Source organism: Vigna radiata, chromosome 11 (assembly GCF_000741045.1).
Source record: "Vigna radiata var. radiata cultivar VC1973A chromosome 11, Vradiata_ver6, whole genome shotgun sequence".
NCBI classification, from domain to species: Eukaryota; Viridiplantae; Streptophyta; class Magnoliopsida; order Fabales; family Fabaceae; genus Vigna; species Vigna radiata.
Window position 1 is genome coordinate 706496 of NC_028361.1, and position 22459 is coordinate 728954.

The following is a 22459-nucleotide window of genomic DNA, read 5'->3' on the forward strand; positions in this document are numbered from 1 at the left end:
TGGTTCGTATCCTAGATAACCATTTATCAGCATTGTTGGAAAGTTAGTGTCTATTCTAGTATGAATCAAATGTTGTACAAGTACAATTGTGTTTCATGCATCAATAAGAAACTACATAATAGAACATAAGTATATAAAAAACCAGAGCTACATCAGCAAATATAGAAACAAGCAAAGACTCAACGCTGTTAACCAAAGCCAGCAGCATCAGAAGCAGCAGCAGCAGCTTGGAGTTAACGACTCTACATTCAAAACTCAAACACAGACTAGTCATTGGCTGTGGCCAACTGCAATGACAACAGCTCCTCCTCGGGGATAACCTTAATATGACAATCGGATTGAGGATAAGAGACACACAAGAGTGTATAACCTCGCTCCACCACATCATCGCTGAGCATTCCTTCACTCTGATCAACAGATCCACTGATGAGACGAGCAGGGCATGTCATACAAACTCCAAGCTTGCAGTCATGAGGCACAGGTAAGCCTGATTCCAATGCCTTTGACAGTATGGTCTCGTCAGCTTCAACTTCCAGTGGAGTGGTCTGTCCCTCGTGCTCAATCACCACTTTGTAGGACCTCACAGTCAGTGGACGCAAACCATGCCCTTGCCGAGGGTTCAGCTGTGAAGCAGTGGAAAGCTTGAGTGTGGGCTGCCCCCATCTGAAGAGCTTGAAGGGTGTTGCTAACTGAAGGCTTGCCATGGAAAAGGAACTGATGTTTTCTCCGATGGGGCGAAGCGTGTGGTGGATGAAAGGATAAGACTTCTGGTGGAAAAGTAAGGATTACCTTTTTCACATACCTTGCTTTAATTAATGGAAAAAACAGAGAAATTAATTTCATTTCCTGACACAATTTTATTTTCGTATAATGATACTACTGATTCCGTTGCCAAAAAAAATAATAAAAATTACGAAAATTAGTTTTTGTTGTTTTCTTTCGGCCTATCAAATTTCATATCGATTTTAACTAAATCCAATTGTAGCTTTACAAAACGGATCCTTTGAAATTACTTATCATATCTGTTTCCAAATTAAAATTTAAGAAGTGAAAAGTCGGAACCGAACAAATAAAAAGTTCAAGTTAATAGATATATGAAAAACGAGAAAGCATAATTCCTAATTAATTATATTTCAAAATACATAATATATATAATATTTATAAGATAATTAATTTCAATATAAGTAATATGACGTAAATAGTTTCTTATATTTAAGTATGTTTACGTTGATTACGTAGACATAATTATGTTGTCAGTATTTTATTCATATTTAATCTTAACAAATAATTACAAGCGTAATATTTAAAAAATGAATAAAATGTAAAATGAAATATCATTATGTTTTTTTCAATCTTTCTCCATCCGTAATTCTATCGATGTTCAGTTTTTTTTTTTTTACATTAGTGAACTGTACAAAATTTAGATAAAAGTTTCGATTTTTTTTATAAAAATATTAATAATTATTTCGAATACTGCAATGGATTCATAAATATAAGAAATTAAGTAATTTAAAAATTTATTTCATTAACGAGAAAACTTAAATTAAAGTATATAAAATAATAAATGAATGGTACTATACCGTTTTTCTTTCCGATAAGTACGTTAAGTTGAGCTTTGGTTACTTGTAGATCGGCGCTGTGCTTGCCTTGGTATCTCGTTCCCGTTCCTCAAACTCACTTTTGTTTATTTATGATCTTCCACTACATTAATCAAACTATTTTTTGCTTATTACGCATCTTAATTAGGGTTTATTTCTCGCTAATCAATCTCAATCTACCAATATCATTGGTTGTCTAGTTTTTTTTTTTTTTTTTAATGGATGTGTGTCTTTTGGTAGCTTTGTGGCTCTATGCTAATAGCTTTTGTTTCTCTTTTTTGTAGTGACCGATATAATGGCTGCTGAAAGGTCTGGAATTGCCAAAATTGTTACAGAAGTGAGTTTCTGTATTTGATGCTCATTTCTGCTCGGTTTTTTTTTATCGTATTGCTAGATTATGCACCTTTGTACGATGTTTATTCTTCGAAGTCGATTGGTAAATCCCTTAATATATCTAAATAAACTTGCGGATGGTTGTGTTTCCCGAGTTGCTGCCAAACTCGAATTGATGGAGCAATGCTCTGGTGTGAAGGACAGGTACCTATTTCTCCACGGTCACGTGGTGTGATTCTGAGTTCTAAATCAACGCTTTAAGTAGCATTGTGCTTGTTATATGGCCTTTTGTGATTTAGTGCTTTTTTTTTTCTCTTTTTCCGACGCACTGCATTAGGTATAGTATGATTGGGGAAGCAGAAGAGAAGGGGCTTATCACACCTGGAAAGGTTGGTATGACCTTGATAATTGAAGAGAATTGAAGCTAGTAAGAGTTTAGGAAAGGTTTCATATTGAAGTGCTATAGTTTGGGAGCAAAGGATGGGGTTTTTAACTGCCTGAACTTTGATTGGGGTGTAAACAGTTATACATGTTGTACTATATGTGCTATTCCAAAAGGCAAAAGTCTCAGTTGGCTACTTCACTTTTATATGCCAATATGTTACTTATAAATACAAAGCGGGTACCAAAATTTGTGATGCTTGCCGATTTCCCCCTTCTATGCTCGAGTGCTATTATACCAGCATGTTTTTTATAATTGTAAAGTGGGTAGCAAGAGGTTTGGTGCTTGCTGATTCCCCACTCTAGCCTGCAAGTGCCATAAAGAGGATCCAATTTTGTTATCAGCTTTATTTATTGTTTTTTTTCCTTTCTTGTAACATTACTCCTGTCGTGTTGGTCATGTCTGGGCCTCCATATAAAGGGGCGTGCCCCTCTCCTCCAGAATAAACCTCCTTTGACCTCTCTACTTTTCGTTATTCTTGGTTCTCTTCTTTATATCACACCGAAGGTTCGTGTTGTATCCTTGGTATACCACACCAGAGGTTCCTGTTATACCTTGGGCATACCACTCCAATGAATCCTGTTATACTTTAGGAACTTGTGCAATATATTGTTCTTAACCATGCCTCAAGAAAGAAAGAAGGCATATTGTTGGTGTTATTAATGATTAACTCATAATCACGTCCCTGAACCTTCAATTATGAAGGAAGGAATAAGACAAAAGTGGTGCGTTGCCATATCCCTCATAATATACATAGAGGATAACACAAGCTTTGGTTGGATCAACCGCTCTGATGAAGGTTACCATATACTCTCCTATATAATTGGGATATTTCAGTTTCACCCAATTTTTTTGTTTAGAAAAAAACTTAAGTGAAATTTATATTGCTCTAGCATCTGATATTTCAAATATAAATTAATACACTATTACTATTAATTTGTTCTTGTTAGACTTACAAATGCTATGTAGAATAGTTGGAAGTGGTCAAATGAGAAAGGGGATTATGGATATTAATTTAGTGTATGTTTGAGTTGTCAATTTAATATATAAGATAGTCTTTTGGATCCTTAAAAGTGTATGTCACTTTCTAATCAGTTCTTGAAAGTGTCAAAATTCAAAATTTATATTTGAAAGTATGATCAGTCTTTCAAGTTAGTCCTTTGTATGGATTAAAGTTAGTTTACTGACACAATACATTGAGTGACATGTTGGCTGCCACCTGTCATGCTAAAGTTGAGGAGAAGGTGGCGGTTAATATATTAATTATTGTGTCATGATAGCAAATTATCTTACATAAGACTAACTTGGGTTTTATCTTGGGGTAAAAATTTTGAATTTTAATGCTTTTAGAGACTAACTATAAGGTGACATACAACTTAGTGAACTTGAAAAACTGTTCAGCCTAATATATAATATTGATATTTGGGTTTCTTATTTTAGTGAAGGGCTTTCTCATTGAACCAGCAAGTATCCTTTAACTTTTGGAGTGCAATTTCCTGGTTTAGTTTCATTTTTTATGATCTATTTAGTTAATTCAACAAAATCTCTCTCTAGTTATGTTGTTGAAGAGTTAGTGCTAGACTAGCCGAAAATCAAAATTCATCAGAAGCTTGGTCTAAAATTCCTGAAAAATTAGCTTTAAATTCCTGAAAAATTAGCTTTTTATGATTACATCGGAAATAATCCAACAAAAGGAATTATTTAGAGCGGGTTCCATGGATAATGGAAATGGAATCGTCGTCGGTTGGTTAGGACATCTCATTTTTCGAGATAAAAAAAGACATGAGCTTTTTGTGCATAGTATGTCGGAGTTTTATATTTCTTATTCTAATTTGGATTACACTGCAGTTGAGATGGAGGATAATGATTTATTTTGCCTACAGCCAGTTATACCAGAAACCTCTGGTGAGGGATATCCATATGCACCGGAACATTGGCCAGAACAGGGTGATGTTTGGGGATGGAGAACTGGACGAAGAATTTCCCCCGGTGGCACATACTTTCAGGATCGTTATTTATATTTGCCAAGTCGACTAGTCCAAATGTTGAAGGAAGAGAAAGAGAACACAGGGTCAGCTTCGGGCACATTCCGCAAACATATCTTTGCAAGCAAGCTTTCCGTTGAACGCTATATCAAGAGATATTTTCCTGACGCCGATCTTAAGGCCTTTTTTGCTTCTTTCTCCTGGAAGATTCCTGCTCTAACATCTTCATCAGGTAACCATGCTTTTCTACGGTCACTTATTCCTAAGCAACATCCAATCCTTTTTAGAAGGATTTTTCAAATGTTGCATATAGCTGTTTTTTCATTTGATTCTAGGATATCCCTTTTCTCTATCAATTTCCTTTAATTTCATTGTTCTGGTTTGTAGTGGTCTGTTTTTTTCTTTTTTTTTCATTTCCTGCTCTGAATTTGTAAGTGTCATTTTCAATGTTAGTTATTGTTTTTTCACTATTTGTTTCATTTATTCTAATAAACTATCTGTTCAGTTCTGTTGCTCAGTTTTTTTTTCTTTTTTTCTGAACTGAGTTATAAATGTAATTCTATATTTTTATATTTTTATAACAATGTTATTTGCACATCCGGAGTATTTTATTTAATAAAGAGGTGAAATTTTGAATACGTTACATGGAAGAATAAAGATAAAGTTCTTCACATGATGATAATCTATAGGCATATGAATTATATCAATGCGATAGGTAAATCATTTTTGGTACCAACATCTTACTAGAGACGCAGAATTATACACAATATACTGCATAGGCTTTTAATTGTAGTGGTGTCGTCGTGATGTGGTTGTGCTGAGTTAAAATTACTTGATAGGGCAACTACAATTGCGAACGGTTGTATAAAACCATTATTTTTCATCCTACTTATGTTTTCCTTTTCATGTTTTACAATGTCCCTCTGCAATAAGTGACTTACTGCTTATGCTTGTTTTGCTTATTAAAATGATGTCACATTGTTAAATATCTACTTGTCCCGTTCTACATCACAGGAAATGATGTACCAATAGCTGCTATACCTCTTCAACAGATACCACACGAATCATGTGACTCCGACGGTGAGGATGTTGTCAAGTGTAAAGCAAATAATAAGAAGTGCTCTAGTCTGGTGTTAGAAGAAGTAGAAAAATATTCACCAGCCATGCCTTGTGATATCTGCTGTTCTGAACCTATGTTTTGCCGTGACTGTTGTTGCATTCTTTGCAGCAAAACTGTCTGTACAGCTTATGGTGGCTATAGTTACATCAAGTGTCAAGTAAATGCTGGTGTGGGAATTTGTGGTCACGTTGCTCATATTGAATGTGCCCTCCGATGTCTCTTGGCTGGCAAAGTTGGAGGAAGTATTGGACTAGATGCTGGGTACCACTGCCGACGCTGTGATGGGAGGACTGACATGATTTCTTATGTTAATAATCTTTTACAAACGTGTAAAACTACGGATTTGGATGATGAAATTCTGAAGAAGATTTTAAATCTTGGTGCTTGTCTTTTGCGTGGTTCAGAGAAACCCGTTGCAAAGGAGCTGCTACGTTATATTGAATTGACTGTCTCAAAGGTATTTTTAAATTATATTCTGGTAATAGAAATAAAAACTATATTGCCTGTTCTCGCGTATTTTGAAGGCTTATGACCAATTTAATAGTTTTCATCAGCTTAAATGTGGAACTAATCTTGAGGATATATGGAAGGATGATAACAGTTTTATAGCTCATTCTACAGGTAAATATCCTTTCCTATTGTTTGTACTTGTCCATTTTTACTATTTTCGACTGCTACTAATACCATAACATTGATTACATGCTTATGGAGATGCAAAGAGAATGACTATTTATCATCTATGTGGACTCTACTTAACATAGAATATCATATGTTTGTTTATCAGATAATAGTAGTGATGTGATGCAAGTGTCAATCAATGAGGATCGTTTTGAAGATAAGTCGGGGTTGGAATCTAATAATTTCCTACCCCGTTCATTAAAACTTGAGGCTGAGGTAGATCGAGTTCTCCAGGATTTTAGAAAGTCTCAGGAGTTTGAATATAAGGTGGTTGAAGAAACAATTCGAACACAAAAAACCTATTTACAAAATTTGTATCAACAACTGGATTATGAAAAAAATGCATGGGTTGGTCAAATCTCATCTGCATCAGAGGTCTCGCCTAGCTCTGTTGTAAGAGAGAGAAAGAAACAGATAAGACGGGAGGTGGTTAAATTTGAAATCATGAAGAAGGTAGCGAATGGTTTTGGTAAGACATCCAGTAGTATTTTAAAGGAGCACTTTGGCTTTAAAGTGATAGATTAAATTGATAAATCTTTGAGGTTGTGAAATTTTGACTTTTCTTCTCAGATTTTCGTAGTTTTAGCATCAAAATGCATTCTTTCATACCATCATGAATATTCTGCCAAACAAAATCAATTGGCATTTCTCTGAGCGACTCTATAAACTGATACACAAGATGTAGTTAGGTGATGTAAAAAGCATAGATTTGTTCATTGCTGTTGTAATATACTTCATGGTAGTTAGCTGTTAAAATTCTCTATCGAAACATTTTTATGAAGGGTTTTAAAACTTGGCATCCAACCGTCATCATTCTCAATGTTGAATTCCATGAACAAAATATTCAGAAACACTCATGCCGAAAATCTCAGTCCTCATCTTACCATTTTCAGAACGTACTATTTTCTATATTTTGTTTACTTCCCATTGACTTTCAAATTATCTAGAATTATTGGATGTTGGAATAATTTTTTTTAGTTGAGGAGTTTTTATTTTTACCCAAAATATTAATATTTTGACTTTAAATTCATGGTAAGTTATTAAAATATTTAAATTACTCTTTTATTCTCAATTGATATGAAACTATTAGAGTTAACCAAACAATATTGATTGATTTTTTTTCCCGTTAAATATAGATAAAAAAATTATTAAATTTTGAGAAATAAACAATGAATCGTTACTCGTCTGTAAAATTAAATTGACTCATTTCATCTGTTCTTTTTAATATTTTTATAATAGGTAGATTTTAATTTAATTGTTGCTAAACCAGATGAATGAATATGACATTCTCTCTTCTCGAAAAAAGAAAATCCAAATGAATTGTTTTATTATACTTAATTTATATTAATTATATTATTACTATTTATTAGCACACCAATAATACATAAATTTAAAGCAATGGACCAATTTGACCCTACTGCTCACCCGGCCATAAAATAAAATAAAAAGAGAAAAATATGCATATTTATAATTAAAGGGAAAATGAAAACACAGAAAAAAAACTTTGGTTGTTAATTTAATCTTTTTTTATTCTCATTTAACATTCTTTATTTATTTATTTATTTTTTATATTATGGTCCTTTTTCTGTGTAAGAAAAAATGATAAACAATTTGCTTGCTATGTAAGCAGGAAATGTACGGCGCACGAGTACTCTTTTATTTATTGTTTTGAGATTAGCAAATTTGATTTGGTTTGTAAATTAATCCACGTGGAGAGTTTAATTAATCCCTAATTCATTCTCATGCTTACAAATTAAAAATTTAAGATATTTAGTTAGTCATATTCAACATTTTAAATAATACTTTGTCAGAATATTTGTATTGAAACCTGTTCACGTAATATAAAGTTTAAGTATCTTATCTATATTTTAATAAAAATAACTTTCTTAAAACCGCAGTTTTTTTTTTCATTAAAAGTTAATTAAATCTTATAAAGCTTTTCGATTTCAATAAAAATTACTAAGTAGTAAAAATAATAATAATAAAAAAAATCAAAACTTTAGATAACGACTTTGCAGTAGAAATGGAGCAAAAATGTTGGGAAACTAATTTAGTAAACAGCCTAAAATTTAGATAAAAGTTTCAACAAATTTATAATGTACAATAGTAAATATTTCAAATATTGTAATTGGCTTATAAATGTAATAAATAAATTAAATTAAAAAGTTATTTTTATTAATGAGAAAACTTAAATTAAAGTATATAAAATTGCACATACTACACCGTTTTAGTTTCCTATAAATGGGACTGAAATGGAAGTGTTGTTTTGTCAGCGTTGAGTACACATCGGAGATCGGCGCTGTGCTTGTCGTGATATCGTCGTCCTGTTTCTAAAGGTAATTTTCTTTTATGATCTTCTATCACATTAATCAAACTATGTTTTCTAATTACACATCTTAATTAGTGTTTATTTGTCCCTAATCAATCCCAATCCATCAATATCAGTGGTAGGTTTGCTACTTCTTCCTTTTCCTTTTAATGGGCGTATGTGTCTTTTGGTAGCTTTGTGGACTCTATGCTAATAGCTTTTGTTTGTGTGGTGACCAGATATAATGGCTGCTGAAAGGTCTGAAATTGCCAAAGATGTTACAGAAGTGAGTTTCTGCATTTGGTGACCATTTCTACACTGTTTTTTTGTGTTTTATTGCTAGATCGTGTACTGTTGTTTGTTGTTCATGCCATGCAGTTGATTGGTAAAACTCCATTAGTATATCTAAACAAAATTACGGATGGTTGTGTTGCCCGTGTTGCTGCCAAACTCGAGTTGATGGAGCCATGCTCTAGTGTAAAGGACAGGTGACTATTTTTCCGTTGTCACGAGTTGTGATTCCGAGTTTTAAAATCCATGTTTTTTTCGTATTGTTCTTGTTTTGACTTTTTTGTGATTTTGTGCTTGTTTTCTTGTTTCTGTCTCACAGGATTGGGTATAGTATGATTGCGGACGCAGAAGAGAAGGGGCTAATCACACCTGGAAAGGTTGGTGTACCTTTATAATTAGAGATTAGGAAAGGCATCATATTGAACTGCTGTGGTTTCGGGAGCAAAGGATGCGGTTTTTTTTACTGTCTGGACTTTGATTATGATTTAAACAGCTATACCATGATTATCTCATTGCTTCGTGTAAATAATGATGTTCATAAACCTTCAATTATGAAGGAAGGAGTAAGACAAAGGTAATGCGTTGCCATATCCCGCATTATATACGTAGAGGATAACTATCTGTTCAATTTGTCTTCAAGAGAACACAGTTTTGGTTGGAGCATCCTCTTTGATGAAGTTTATCGTATAACTTCCTTTATATATGTCACGTTTCATTTTGACCCAAATTTAAAAAAAAAATGTAAATTTTTGGTATAGAAAAAACCTAAGTGAAATTTATATCACTCCAGTTGCTGATATTTTAAATCTAAATGAATACACTGTTATTTAGTTTTTGTTACAGACTTTCCAACTGCTATGTAGAGTTGGAAGTGGTAGAGTGAGAAAGGGAATTGTGGGTATTAATTTAGTATACCGCTGAGTTGGAAATTTTATATATAATTCTGATATTGGGTCTCTTGTTTTACCAAAGAGTGTCCTCATTGAACCAACAAGTGGTAATACTGGCATTGGATTAGCCTTCATGGCAGCTGCCAGGGGTTACAAGCTCATAATTACAATGCCTTCTTCTATGAGTCTCGAAAGAAGAATCATTCTATTAGCCTTTGGAGCTGAGTTGGTTCTCACAGACCCAGCAAAGGGAATGAAAGGAGCTGTGCAGAAGGCTGAAGAGATATTGGCTAAGACGCCCAATGCCTACATACTTCAGCAATTTGAAAACCCTGCCAATCCGAAGGTATACAAGAAATAAGCACATATGTTCTGTAAATTGTGCTCCAAATTCTTTACACTTTGCGCAATGTATACTGTTTTTGCAGATACATTATGAGACCACAGGTCCTGAGATTTGGAAAGGCACACGTGGCAAAATCGATGCTTTTGTTTCTGGGATCGGTACTGGTGGTACAATAACAGGGGCTGGAAAATATCTTAAAGAGCAGAATTCAAACATAAAGGTTAGCATTTAGTTTTTCCCTGATATACATGTTTAGGTACTTTTAGTGATACTTGAACAATATTTTTCTTGAAAAAGGAGTTTCTGGGATTTTTTACTGATCTAGGCAAAAATGGGGTGATAATTACGGATGTGGGCCATTTTTTATTTATTTATGCAAATAGGCAAATCGTGCTGTCCCAAGACGATTTCATATGAAAAAGTTGTGTAGGGACTACACAACTTTTGCTCTGACATATGAAAACGTGTGCGGGATGCACATCTTTTCTCGTGTGTCAGAGTGAAAGTCATGCACCCCTTGGATGACTTCTCCATATAAAGTCATCTTGGGACAACACGACTTGTTTATTTATATAAATAAAAAAAAATTGTCCACATCCATAATTACCACCCCATTTTTGCCTAGATCGGTAAAAAAAATTGGAGTTTCTGTTATAGTTGTATCATTCTTTTTTATTTTTTCAAGTACTCTACATCTTTTCCCTCTATGCAGCTTATTGGTGTGGAACCAGTGGAAAGTCCAGTGCTCTCAGGAGGAAAGCCAGGTGAATTATGACCTCTTTAATAATGTGCAGTCATTTTGTGGTGAGCCATAAAACCCCTGCTTTACTAGTTGATTTTATTTGCTGTATTTTGAGAGCCATGAAATCAAATGAATAGAGTTCAGTTGAAAAAGGGTGAGAAAGACTCAGGAGAACTTTATGAGAGAACAAAAAACGTTAAACAAAAGCTTGTGTGTCCTGCTTCTACCCTTTCCTTTCTTGCCATTCTCTTTTCATATTTTGTTGGAATTACAATTTTGGTTTATGATTAAAATGACATTTATTTATAATGTAACCAAGCCTAGTGGATGGGTTAAGGCATGATGATTAGTTTACCATGTGAATGCTATTTACTGGCATTTAAAAAAATTGATTGCGTTTTGTAGGTATAGTATTGAATACTATGATCGTGCTACTTTCCTTCCTATTGTCCATGAAAGATTGAGTTTTGCTTATTCAACCGGCCATAATATTGAAAGAACATTATTGCTAAGTTTTGTACATAACATAACACTTGCCGTAGCTTTCTTTGTGAATTTTTCTTGTCACCATTTCTTGATCACCTGACCAGATTGCTCTTCACAGTTCGAACTAATGACACACTAAACAGGAATCATGTAAAGTTGATGTCACTGTGATTATACGGGCTTTTCTTCATCTCAAAATCACTCCTCTTTAAACTAAATATCAGTTCCTATTTGTCTTTTCTTGTTTGTTTTGTTCTTTTGAGGTTGTAACTACTATAGTGTTTCCCAAATTTTATAGCAAGAATAAATCCTTCGGGTTGAGGTAAAGAACTTTATTTTCTAGTTGTGGTTAATTAGCAAATTTGCATTTTGAATGCTCAGGTCCACACAAGATTCAAGGGATTGGTGCTGGTTTTATCCCTGGTGTCTTAGAAGTCAATCTTCTTGATGAAGTTGTTCAAGTAAGTTTTAATCACTTGTGGATAATAATTACTATTCAAGTGATCATGTAATCATACTTCAAAAAATATCATTGGTTATGAAAATAGTTATTTTCATTTAGAGCCAGTTTGGTTAAACTTAAAATAAGTATTTCTGGAATAAGCAACTTTTGAAATAATAATTTATTTAAGAAACAAATATGATCTGCTTATTAAACAAAGGTAAAACTGCTTAATTTTAAAATAAGCAGATCAGTCAACAGCATAAAAAATCTTAAATCTGTTTATTCTATTAAAAAATCATTTTCTAAAAAATAAGTGCAAGCAAGTTCATCCGTAATCATGTGCATATAGTTTTTATATATTATTGATTTGATGTGGCTGTTTCCTCCTCCATTAATTTGATGATACCGATACAATGTTCACTTAAAGAAGATTTCTAATTTGAGAACCTTTTAATTGTTTTCTGACATAAAATTGTCCTAAAGCGCTATGGTTCTCGTCTTCCTTGGGCAAGTTTATAGTAATGCCATGGATAAAGTTCCAGTTCTCGGGAAAACTACACACTATCAATAATTTTTTTTTGTGCACTTAGTTGACATAATTATGTCCAATCTGCTTAATTAAACTTCACATCACATGTGGATTAGCAGTTTTAATTTTTAAATAGAACGGGAACTCCTGATAGCTTTCAAGATTAGGTGCTGATTTTGGTGCTATGAATACAATATGACTTGACATAAATAAATATTTTACGATATACAGATTCACTTCTATTATGTAGTAATTGATTTTTTAGATGCATATTTGAATTAATATGTGAAAAAAAATGTTATAGATGTGTTTTATATTATTACTAAGCTATCAAATATCTAATCTTTTTGCAGTATTTGTTTTTAAAGTTCCAATAGTTAATATTCCATCAAACCTGAGATATGTGTTACTGGCAGATTTCAAGTGACGAAGCAATAGATACTGCGAAACTTCTTGCCCTTAAAGAAGGCCTATTTGTAAGTTCTAAATCTCTAGAAACTGCCAAGAGCGAGCCCCCAATATATATTGTGTTGATCGTACTTTGTATTGGATATTTGGATTTGGTAAAAATTAAGCTGGGTGAACCACTTTGGATATTGTTGTAGGTGGGGATATCTTCTGGAGCTGCAGCTGCTGCTGCCATTAAGATAGCAAAAAGGCCAGAAAATGCTGATAAGCTTATTGTTGTAAGTTTATCATATCACTAAAATTTCCGTGAAAGTATTTAGAAAAGTAACATAATTGTAGTATAAATTTAATTCGTTATGCATAATATCCATCAAATGATTATTAAATCTGTTATATTGGGTAATAAAGAAAACTAAATATGTTGATTATTACTTGATTTAAGCATTGTCGGTTGACACTGCTTGCTGCAGTAGTACCATTATCATGGTAATTTTTCGAAGGTAATATAATCATGTGAACAAGATCGAAGATCGAAGTATATCAGAAGTCAATATTGATTATAATGGATGTTGCATGTGGAATTTTGATTCCGATGGATACTGGATAACCGGTGGAACTGATTTTATGCGAATAAGAAAACATGATTACTTAGCTTTTGACTGTATTTTCATGTTTTGTTCTATTTTTTCACTTGAACAACTGAATCTATGGTGTGTTTTTCTGAGTTACGGTTCCATTTGGATATGTGCAGGCTGTTTTTCCCAGCTTCGGAGAGAGGTACCTGTCTTCCGTGCTATTCGAGTCAGTGAGACGCGAAGCTGAAAACATGACTTTTGAGACCTGAATTCCGATTCAGGCTTTCATCTGCTTCTGAATTTTCTTGTAAACCTTATGCAAGCTTTAACGTAGATTGTTAGAGTACTGTTTGGTGTTTCTAAAATTAAACAAAACTTGCTCCAAAAGGCTAAAAATAATGTATCAAAAGAAGAGGGAATAAAGTTGGCCTATGTAATGTTTCTTTTTGTTCATTAAGTCTTTTTTTTAGAGAAAATCCTAATAACCGGTGCCTGTCAGTATATGATGAGCATAGTATTCTTACAAGCAGAAAATGGTCTGAAAAGGAAATTATCGGTGAGTAATATTATATTAAATGTAACATAAAGTTAATTAAAAGTCTACCAAAATAAATGATGATAAATAATAAATTATTAAAAAAAAGAAAACCATTGAAAACAATGTTAATCGATTAAACACATTACAGAGATATTTTAAAAAGTGTGTAATTGTTAAGTGATTGATCTCTGATAAAAGTAAAAAAAATTAACACATTGAGCCATATTACAGAGACACGTTTATATTAATATTTTAGCTTCTTTTTTTACAAAAAGGTTTCAACTTTTAAAACTATGATTATAAAATTCATTTGTATTGATATGACAGAAGTTTGTTCTTAAACATGACCAATATCTACCATTTAGCACTCGTTAAAATATGAACCTTGAAAAAGTTTGGGGAAGCCATGCTCCTCCGGTCCCTTCAAAGCTCAGCCTCTGGATACATACTACTAATGAAAAAAAGCAATATAATTGAATAGTATAACGTTACAGGGAAAGTGATGGCAATGTAGAGAAACCACCTTTGCTGAATTGAAAAGGGGTGAAAGCAGTTCAATTTAATTTGGTAACACACCATCATTTGATCGATACGATTCAGATTGAACAGCACGTGAATGACCCAGGGAAGGTCCATCATATAGCAATTGAAAGGTTAGTAACAAAAATTGCACGATTTTGATTTCGTTTAGTATGGTGTGTGTCAGGAGAAGAAATCCTGAATCCCTTTGCCTGCAAATACCCGATCAGAAAGCTCCGCTAAAACGGCATTGACAGTAAGCAAAACAACGCTGGAACCAAAGATCACGCCGAGGACTACGCCGCTGGTACCCAAAACCTTCCCGAATTTGGGCCACTCAATCTCCTCGATCTCACGCGCCACCCCGCTCAACAAGCTGTCCTCTTCTTTCTCCTTCCTCTCCGCCATCGCCTTCTTCAGTTCCGATGCCAACTCCGCTTTCGACTCCACCTCCGGTTCAGGCTCCGAACTCTCTTGGCTTTCCTCCACAACGCCGGCCACCGGCACCCGGCGCCTCTCGGAGAGCGGCGATATTGCGATGGAGGTGAGAGGTCGGGGCTTGAAGAGCAAAGAAGCAGTGAGTTTGGGTCGTAAAGAGTGGGGAGGGAACCTTGGAAAGTGCGAGCTTGATGGGAACGGAGAGCGTAGGTGGTGGAAAGCCTGCACAGCCATCAATGACTAAGCACCAGAGAAGCAACGATTTTGTGTGGTGATTGTGGATAACATTTCTCTGTCTTGTCTTCTGCATTCTCTGTTCGGGTCAATCCTAACCCATTTCTCTTATGGGTTGGATTACGTGGTAACAGTTCATTGCATAAATCGTCATGGGCCTGTAAATTGAACAAATGTAGCCCCCACCCAAATTATGATATTGTAATATCATCAATAAGCTTAATCTAATTTCATGCTTCATTTCCTATTCAATTTTAGAAAAATATTTTAATTAAACTTTTGAAATTTTATTAGTCCCAATTCAATGTATACGAAGTTATATATGGCTGAGTTTTTTCTGGTTATTAGTGCTTATCACTTCTTATATTAATTCATTTACGCAAATAATATATTTAAAATTTTCTCGCTTTTTAATACAGTAAACTGCGAAATAACTCTTATCTAGAAAAAGCAACTGAAGAGTGTAAAATGACACACTTTTTATTTAAATATTTATTAGGTTTTTTATTCTTGTTTATTTTTTGACAGGAACAAGTCGTAATGGTCGAGCCTTCTGTAAGGTGATCCCAAATTTCTCCTCCATGTTCATATCTTGGGGTTGGAAGCCATCTTCAAGTTTCCAGTGAAAGGAGTTAATTAAGGAACCCAACATTAGGAACATCATCCTCGTAGCCAACAAAATGCCAGGGCATATTCGCCTCCCACCCCCAAAGGGTGTCAGTTCAAAATTCCTCCCTTTAACATCAATGTCTGACCCCAGAAATCTCTCTGGACAAAACGAATTTGGATTCTCCCAAATGCTCGAATCCCTTCCAATAGTCCATACATTCACCAGTACCTTTGCATCCTTTGGGATAGTGTACCCACATACGTTTACATCTGTCTCAGCTTTTCGAGGCAGTAAAAATGGAACTGGTGGATGCAACCGAAGTGTCTCTCTTATTATAGCTTCCAAGTACGGAAGTCTTCCAATGTCTGATTCTTTCACTGGGTTACCTCTACCAATGCTTAACTCCAACTCTTCTGTTGCCTTTGACATAATCTTTGGATTGCGTACTAACTCACTCATCGCCCATTCCACTGTAGACGTCGTCGTATCAGTTCCCCCAACAAACAAATCCTGCTCAAACATGATTGTAAATTTCAAACCATAACAAAAAATCGAATCGATGCTAGAATAATAAGGATCATTGTTAATACATGTGACAAATGTTGAATCATTGTTTTGTCCATCATCTTCTTCTCCCCAGAGATGTTGAGAAGAGAGTCTAACATGTCGTTCTGCACGTCAACGTGTGTACCTTCTCTTTGCTTCAACCTTTGGTCAACCAAGTGGGAAAAGATGTCCAACACCTTCTTCACATTCTTAGCCTGACGTTTTTTTATGCCTTGTGGATCAACCATCTTCAAGACAGGAAAATGATCGGCCAGGTTTGGTATTCCAACCAGTTTGGTGATATTGGTGATCAGTTCTTTGAACTCTCCGGCTTTGTCAGAAGATTGAGCCAAATCCACGGAGAAAATGGTGTTTGATAATAAATTGATGGTGGTCTTGAAGATTGCTGTTCCAATATCCACTGCTTCACCGCTTTCGCAGCATCGGTGGATTTCGGATAGGAGTTGTTGCACTTTGCTACGCCTAACATCTTGGCTAGCATCGAGAGAGTTGCGTGCAAACAACTGGCCATTGCATATTTTCCTCAAGTCGCGCCAAAGAGGGGAAACGGGAATGAAGGCAAGGCTATAGTTTTCGTGGTTCAGAACACAGACAGATTGGGGAATGGTTCGGTTTGACAGAAGGTGGTCGTCGGTTACGAGCACCTCTTTGGCCATCTCAGCTGAAGACACCACAACGGTGGTTATTTGGCCCAGCTTTAGACTCATCAGAGGGCCATGTATGCTGGAAAGCTTGGCCAATGATTGGTGGGGCTTGTTACCCAGTTGAAGAAGGTTTCCTATGATGGGAAGAGGATAGGGTCCAGGAGGAAGTTTGTGGTGTGGTTTTCTGAATCTTCTTAGGAATGAAAATGTAGCATGAATGGAGGTCCATGCTAACAGCACGAGCAGGGCACTGCTTACAAAATCCATCTCCGAGGAAGAACACCAAAAACGCGACGTGAGCTAGATCTTAGGTCCAAAGGATAATGACTATGAAGCTCTAGATCGAGAGCTAATCAGGTGAAATGGTGATAAAGTGATGTTTCAATCGGTCAAATATGAAGAAAAATGCGAAGGAAGGAAGAAACTTAGGATTTGATGTTCGGTGAGGATGTGATCTTGAGAGAAAATGTAGAGAAGATGATGAATATGTAAAGCACAGGAGAGCTTGAGTTTTATAGAGATAAAATCTCACAGAACCTACCACAGGCTTAACCCACCTACAGCATCCTTAACAACATGTTTTATTCAAATACAAAAAATAATAAAATAGATACTTCAGCTTCGGTCTCCAAATGGCAACCATTCTATATATATACATTTTAATATTATAAGATAGTTGACATTTGGTTATTTGACCATGATATTTAAAAAAAAAATAACAATTTTTTAACAATAAAATTATATATCAGTACTTTATTTTATTGATTCGAATATTTCAAATTCATCAATCACACGTTGTCACAGTAGTTAACGAGTTATAAATAACGTTCTTATTATCTTAATTGACTTTCGTTGCCATTCTAAGATTAAACACTGACAATCCAAACACAGTCTCAATCTTGTCTCTCTTTTTCAACAAAACTACAAACAAGATATTCTAAACAATTCAAGTATCATTTGTCAACCCTTCTCATTTATACGTCTAAAAATAAAATAAAAAACGAATTTATTTGTGGTTCACTCTACATCACAGATCATGTAACAATGATTAAAATAGTTAAAGTTATTATTATTTTAAATTCAAGTGAAATTAAAATTTAAAATATTATCCTTCATAAGTAAGATTTTCATTTCTCAAATCATCCCCAAATAATAACGTCACATCCAAAATAATATAAAAAAAAATTCAAGTAAATATAATACATTACAATCATTACATTAATTACTTAACATACATTCTAGTTATTATCTTTAGACGTTAATTTCTCTAACATAATTTTTTGTTCGCTCAATTTCTCAAATAGGAATATTGTGGCGAAATCTTAATTCTCTTTTATCTTGAAATAAATATTTATAGAAAAGAAAATTTAAGATAAATGAAAAAATCACATCTACCATTAGGTTTAGACTTGTAGCACCGAAAATTCATTAATAGAAGGGATACAAGTTGTATTAACCTGAGTTGATGAATTAAAGGAGAATGCTTGAATGAATTTGAAGTTGTATATAAATGCTCTTCAAATAGTTAAGTTTGATTTTATAAAGTATTTTAAAATTTAAATGCTATTTTTTGGTATTTATGGAATAAAATAAGTAGATGAGGCCCGGCCCAGGCCCAAATAGAAAAAGTAAAGCGTGTTGATTCGGCCAATATATATAATAGTGACAGTGCCGTTCTGTTTTTACCACCGTCTCCTCTCCTCTCCTTCTATCGGACAGAGGTGAGTGATTGCGGTGGTTGTTGGTGGCTTCGATGGCATCTTTTGAGTGAGGCGGTGATGGATGTTGACGTGTCCTGGCGAGGTGTTTCTGTTGACGCAGCCATGGACACTGTTTCTCTCTCTTTTTGTTCTGAGTCTTACTCACTCCCTTACCTTTTGTTGCGTGCTATCTAATGTTCAAATGTGTGAGGCATAGCATGCATCATCTCAGATCTTGCAATTGCCGATGATCCTTTATGAGTAACTCTTTCTTTATCTCTCTCTTTCTTTTATGTTCCTTTTCATCATCATCATCATCAACCATCACTCTTCATAATGGCAAACATAATGTTTTGTCCATTTCTCTTCTTCTTCTTCTTCTTACATGTTTTCATTTTCCTCGTCTGGATATAACGAGGCAGTGACGATGTTTCCTGAAATTGAATCAGGCACTCGGAGAAGGAGAGGCGTGTCATGTTCTGTTCTGGCGAGGCGATTCACTTTGTGTTCGCAGCCACGACATCTCGCTCTTTTCCCCTCTCTGTCTGACAAAACCTAAATCTGAGCCTCTTCCTTCAAAACCATTTTCCTTTCTTCTTACTAATTAACGTGACGACAAAACAAAACCAATCGAAATCATTATTTTCCCTAACTTTTAGATTTATTTTGTGATTTTATTCATATTTCTTCTGTTTCTTACTCTATAATTTTGTGTACTTTGTAATTTATTTATGTTTTCCGACTCTTAGATTTATCTGTGGTTTTATTCATATTATTTCTGTTTCCTACTCAATAATTTTTGTGTAATTTCTTTTGTTATTTATATCGGTTTGTTTCTGAATAGAGTTAGACGCTGATATTTCGTGACAATCTATCTCCAAAAGAAATCCTTAATATGTAGGAAGAAAAAAATGCTTCTGTCTCTATTATTACTACACATTTCTTAGTACTACAAACAATGTCAACCAATTTCAAGTTGATTTGGGACTGCTATACACTATCCATTTCTATCATCAAATTTGTTTTAAAATAATTAAAATAATGTTTATGATAACCATTTAAAAATGGTAGAGATTGTAGTTTCACGGTGTGCAAAGCAAGTTCTTCATAGAATTTTATGAAGGGAAGACCAACAGACAAAAGGGTCATCATATTCTATTTCCGATAAAGTTTTAACTATAAATTTTATCTTGGTTTTTTTAAAATAGGTCATATGTATTCAGCGAAAATATATTGTTCAATTGTTAATAGTACGTATTTAATATCTTATGTCAATTTATTTTTAATATCTTACGTATTTAGTAATTAGTACTATTTTACTCAGACATGTAGTGATGCAAAATTATTTAATTTTGAAAAACTACAGAACTAACTTTGTTATTATAAGTTTCATAAAAATAAAAATCACATATATATTCTAAATTATCATTTTGCCCTCCTCTATTTTCATAAAAATGTTTAATTATAATATGGTCCTTTATATTCTTATTAATGATTCCTAATTTCTTTTCAATTTTGTAATGCCTAAAATTTAATTAATGTAATTTTGGTCCCTGAATTTAATTTTTTTTTTGTGAAATTTTAAATTATATATGATGTTGAGCAATTTTCAGTTTTTATATTTGATGATAAGTTCCTACAGTTATTAGTCATGGGTATCATGTGTTGTCTCTAAACTCAGTGACATGACCAAAATAATAAAAATTGATAGATAATATAACTGAATAGAATAAACAAAAATTCTTCTCTTATTTTTACCTTCAATTATAAATTAACTACAAAAAAACATTGAACTATTTATTTCCTTTTAGATATTTCATATATAGAAAGATGAAAACAGTTAGTAATACAATAGTTTTCTCTTCACCTCATCAATCGTCTTCAGCATTTTTCGCATTCATTTGGTATAAATACAAGTATGCATTTCCATTCATTATTCACCTCTGTGTGTTGTATGAATATTTTTTCTCCCAACACACACGGAGGTGCCTCAAATGGATTCCAAGAATAGTAGCCATTGCGAGAGAACAGAGACAAATCCTACGATTTTGTTGCAAAAGAGTATCATTTTGCTTCTTTCTCGTTGGTATGCCCTTCAAATGGCTATCGAAAATCAATGGGCTGGTTCTGACTCCCTTCAGAAATCGCAACAACTTGCTGCTGATTTATTCTCCTTGTTCTCTAAATCCAAAGGTCGTAAACTATTTTTCAATTCGCTTCTTCTCATGTTCTTTCCATTCTTTTTTGTTCTAACATTCACCAATGTCTCTTTTACGTGATTTATCATCTAAATTTCAGCATTGGTTTCTATTGAAGAATTAGAAAACCTACTCTATGAATGTATGTTGCTTACATTCAACACAGAGATAGAAGATGGAAGTATTGAACAGGTTTATATGTATTCATCTTTCCACTTTTATATTCTATAATTTGGTTCATTTACCGTATTATGATCTGAAGTAAATAAAACTTATTCTCGAGAGTCTAAAGTTTATGTGAAAAGATTGTGCCCCTTTTAGTTTTTTGTTGTTACATTAACATCATTTGAAAATTGCTAATAATGTTCTGAATGATATATAACAGGTAGCAGAACAATTATTTGTTATTCATGAAGAATACTTGCTTCGTCAATCATCTTAATATTTGAGAGAACTACACTTTGAAATAGATAGAAGGTTTTTCACTTCAGAATAAACACGACTTTGGTAAATCTCGTTAACTTCATGAAATAGTCACAAATGATTAATTATGTCTAAGCTTGATTAAGAAACTGACCATCTGCTATTTCTCCAACAGAGAAAGTGGGAATAATGCAGAAGATAAAAGTTAGAATGAAGAAATCTTTCAATTACAATTCATGCCCACAACTCAAACACATTGCAGGTTCGAAAGGTAAAAATCTTCAAATGATTCATATGAACGCATGAAAATTTCAAATTATTCTTATAACATTGAAAATGACAAAATCATAATGTCACGAGTAATATAATGTGGAATGATATAAAATCAACGTTGATAATGTCTTTCATATAATATAAATGAATTTCATGAATGATACTAAGGATAAAAGCAGTGTATATTGTGACATAATTATTGACTAAATTAGAAATATGTAATTGAAGGGTAAAAGTTTTTGCACGTGGAGCTATGTTGTATTATTGACAACTGAAGCATTTGAGTTTGTGGCATCAGTGAAATTTTTTGTTCTTGAATTGTTTTGTATTGAGGATGTCTCTCACAGATTGGATCCAATAATTGTAACTCTTGTACTAAAATTAGTTGTTTGCAATAAAATTTTAGTATTTGAACGTAAAAGAACTTCAAAAATTGATTGTTACTATCCAGTTCCAAATGGTAAATATGTTAATGAATATTCAAAATGTGCATTTGTGAACTCAAATAGCTGTCACATATATTGTAATTTATGTTCATAATTCCCACTTTATTTTCAATCCATTCGTATGGTTATATATAATTGTGTAATTACAAAAAGAGAAGAAAAAGTTTTATCAAAAGCTTATTGTTAGATAGACTTTCAATAATTTTTTGTAGACTAGTCAAAACCTCTATATTTATTTTTCAAATTATTGCTCAGTTGTCAATATTGAATAAAAAACCATATATATATATATATATATATATGATAATGATGGTGATGATTAAAGCAGAAAAATGTATAATGCTTTAGTTAAAATTAAAATAAGTTGTATAAAATTATGACATTTATTTGGATCTGGGATTTATGAGAAGAAAAAGCTATAATAAAATAAATTAGAAACAAAGAAAACCAAATTAATTAATTAATGAATAATATTTACATAACTAAAGTAGTGATATAAGAACTTAAATTCAATAAGAATAAATAAAACGAAATGGTATTGTAAAAATATTGAGTAAAGTTAGGATTTATTAAGTTTCATACATAATTTTGAAAAATATGACTACAAATACAGATATATTTTAAAAGTGATAATAGTACTAAACTAAATTTCATTTTAAGTATAGTCTTGAAAATCAATTCAAATCCAATCTA

At 33.3% G+C, this 22459-nt stretch overlaps 6 protein-coding genes across 12 annotated transcripts; 3 read left to right on the top strand and 3 right to left on the bottom strand.

The window, feature by feature from the left end:
• Window positions 1-72: 72 nt before the first annotated feature.
• Window positions 73-779, bottom strand: LOC106777860 (ferredoxin). The gene has a single exon (XM_014665664.2). It carries the CDS (start codon window positions 702-704, stop codon window positions 267-269), a length of 438 nt encoding a protein of 145 aa, XP_014521150.1. The 5' UTR covers window positions 705-779; the 3' UTR covers window positions 73-266.
• Window positions 676-6933, top strand: LOC106777858. 6 transcript variants are annotated; one of them, XM_022776017.1, is made up of 7 exons: window positions 676-778; window positions 1883-1935; window positions 2087-2135; window positions 4257-4590; window positions 5373-5935; window positions 6033-6099; window positions 6263-6933. In XM_022776017.1, exons 3-7 carry the CDS (start codon window positions 2115-2117, stop codon window positions 6679-6681), a joined length of 1404 nt encoding a protein of 467 aa, XP_022631738.1. In that variant the 5' UTR covers window positions 676-778; window positions 1883-1935; window positions 2087-2114; the 3' UTR covers window positions 6682-6933. The 6 variants fall into 6 exon arrangements, with proteins under 6 accessions (XP_022631738.1, XP_022631736.1, XP_014521147.1 ...); XM_022776015.1 differs by lacking the exon at window positions 2087-2135 and having other exon boundaries at window positions 4222-4590; XM_014665661.2 differs by lacking the exon at window positions 2087-2135.
• A 1455-nt stretch (window positions 6934-8388) lies between these two features.
• LOC106777645 (cysteine synthase) lies at window positions 8389-13629 on the top strand. Its single transcript, XM_014665306.2, has 11 exons — window positions 8389-8492; window positions 8704-8750; window positions 8843-8952; window positions 9075-9132; window positions 9728-9991; window positions 10074-10211; window positions 10704-10755; window positions 11601-11680; window positions 12610-12669; window positions 12799-12879; window positions 13353-13629. The coding sequence occupies exons 2-11, from the start codon at window positions 8709-8711 to the stop codon at window positions 13443-13445; spliced, it is 978 nt and encodes a 325-aa protein (XP_014520792.1). The 5' UTR covers window positions 8389-8492; window positions 8704-8708; the 3' UTR covers window positions 13446-13629.
• A 415-nt stretch (window positions 13630-14044) lies between these two features.
• On the bottom strand, window positions 14045-15118 carry LOC106777646 (preprotein translocase subunit SECE1). The gene has a single exon (XM_014665307.2). The coding sequence runs from the start codon at window positions 14903-14905 to the stop codon at window positions 14417-14419; it is 489 nt and encodes a 162-aa protein (XP_014520793.1). The 5' UTR covers window positions 14906-15118; the 3' UTR covers window positions 14045-14416.
• A 249-nt stretch (window positions 15119-15367) lies between these two features.
• LOC106776573 (geraniol 8-hydroxylase) lies at window positions 15368-17295 on the bottom strand. Its single transcript, XM_022776048.1, has 2 exons — window positions 16106-17295; window positions 15368-16025 (listed from the first exon to the last, which is right to left on the bottom strand). Exons 1-2 carry the CDS (start codon window positions 16991-16993, stop codon window positions 15420-15422), a joined length of 1494 nt encoding a protein of 497 aa, XP_022631769.1. The 5' UTR covers window positions 16994-17295; the 3' UTR covers window positions 15368-15419.
• Window positions 17296-20084: 2789 nt separating this feature from the next.
• On the top strand, window positions 20085-21824 carry LOC106776574 (pre-rRNA-processing protein TSR2 homolog). Of its 2 annotated transcripts, XM_022775986.1 has the most exons (5): window positions 20085-20619; window positions 20725-20816; window positions 21010-21131; window positions 21223-21318; window positions 21549-21573. In XM_022775986.1, the coding sequence occupies exons 1-3, from the start codon at window positions 20421-20423 to the stop codon at window positions 21064-21066; spliced, it is 348 nt and encodes a 115-aa protein (XP_022631707.1). In that variant the 5' UTR covers window positions 20085-20420; the 3' UTR covers window positions 21067-21131; window positions 21223-21318; window positions 21549-21573. The 2 variants fall into 2 exon arrangements, with proteins under 2 accessions (XP_022631707.1, XP_014519542.1); XM_014664056.2 differs by having other exon boundaries at window positions 21223-21824.
• Window positions 21825-22459: the final 635 nt, after the last annotated feature.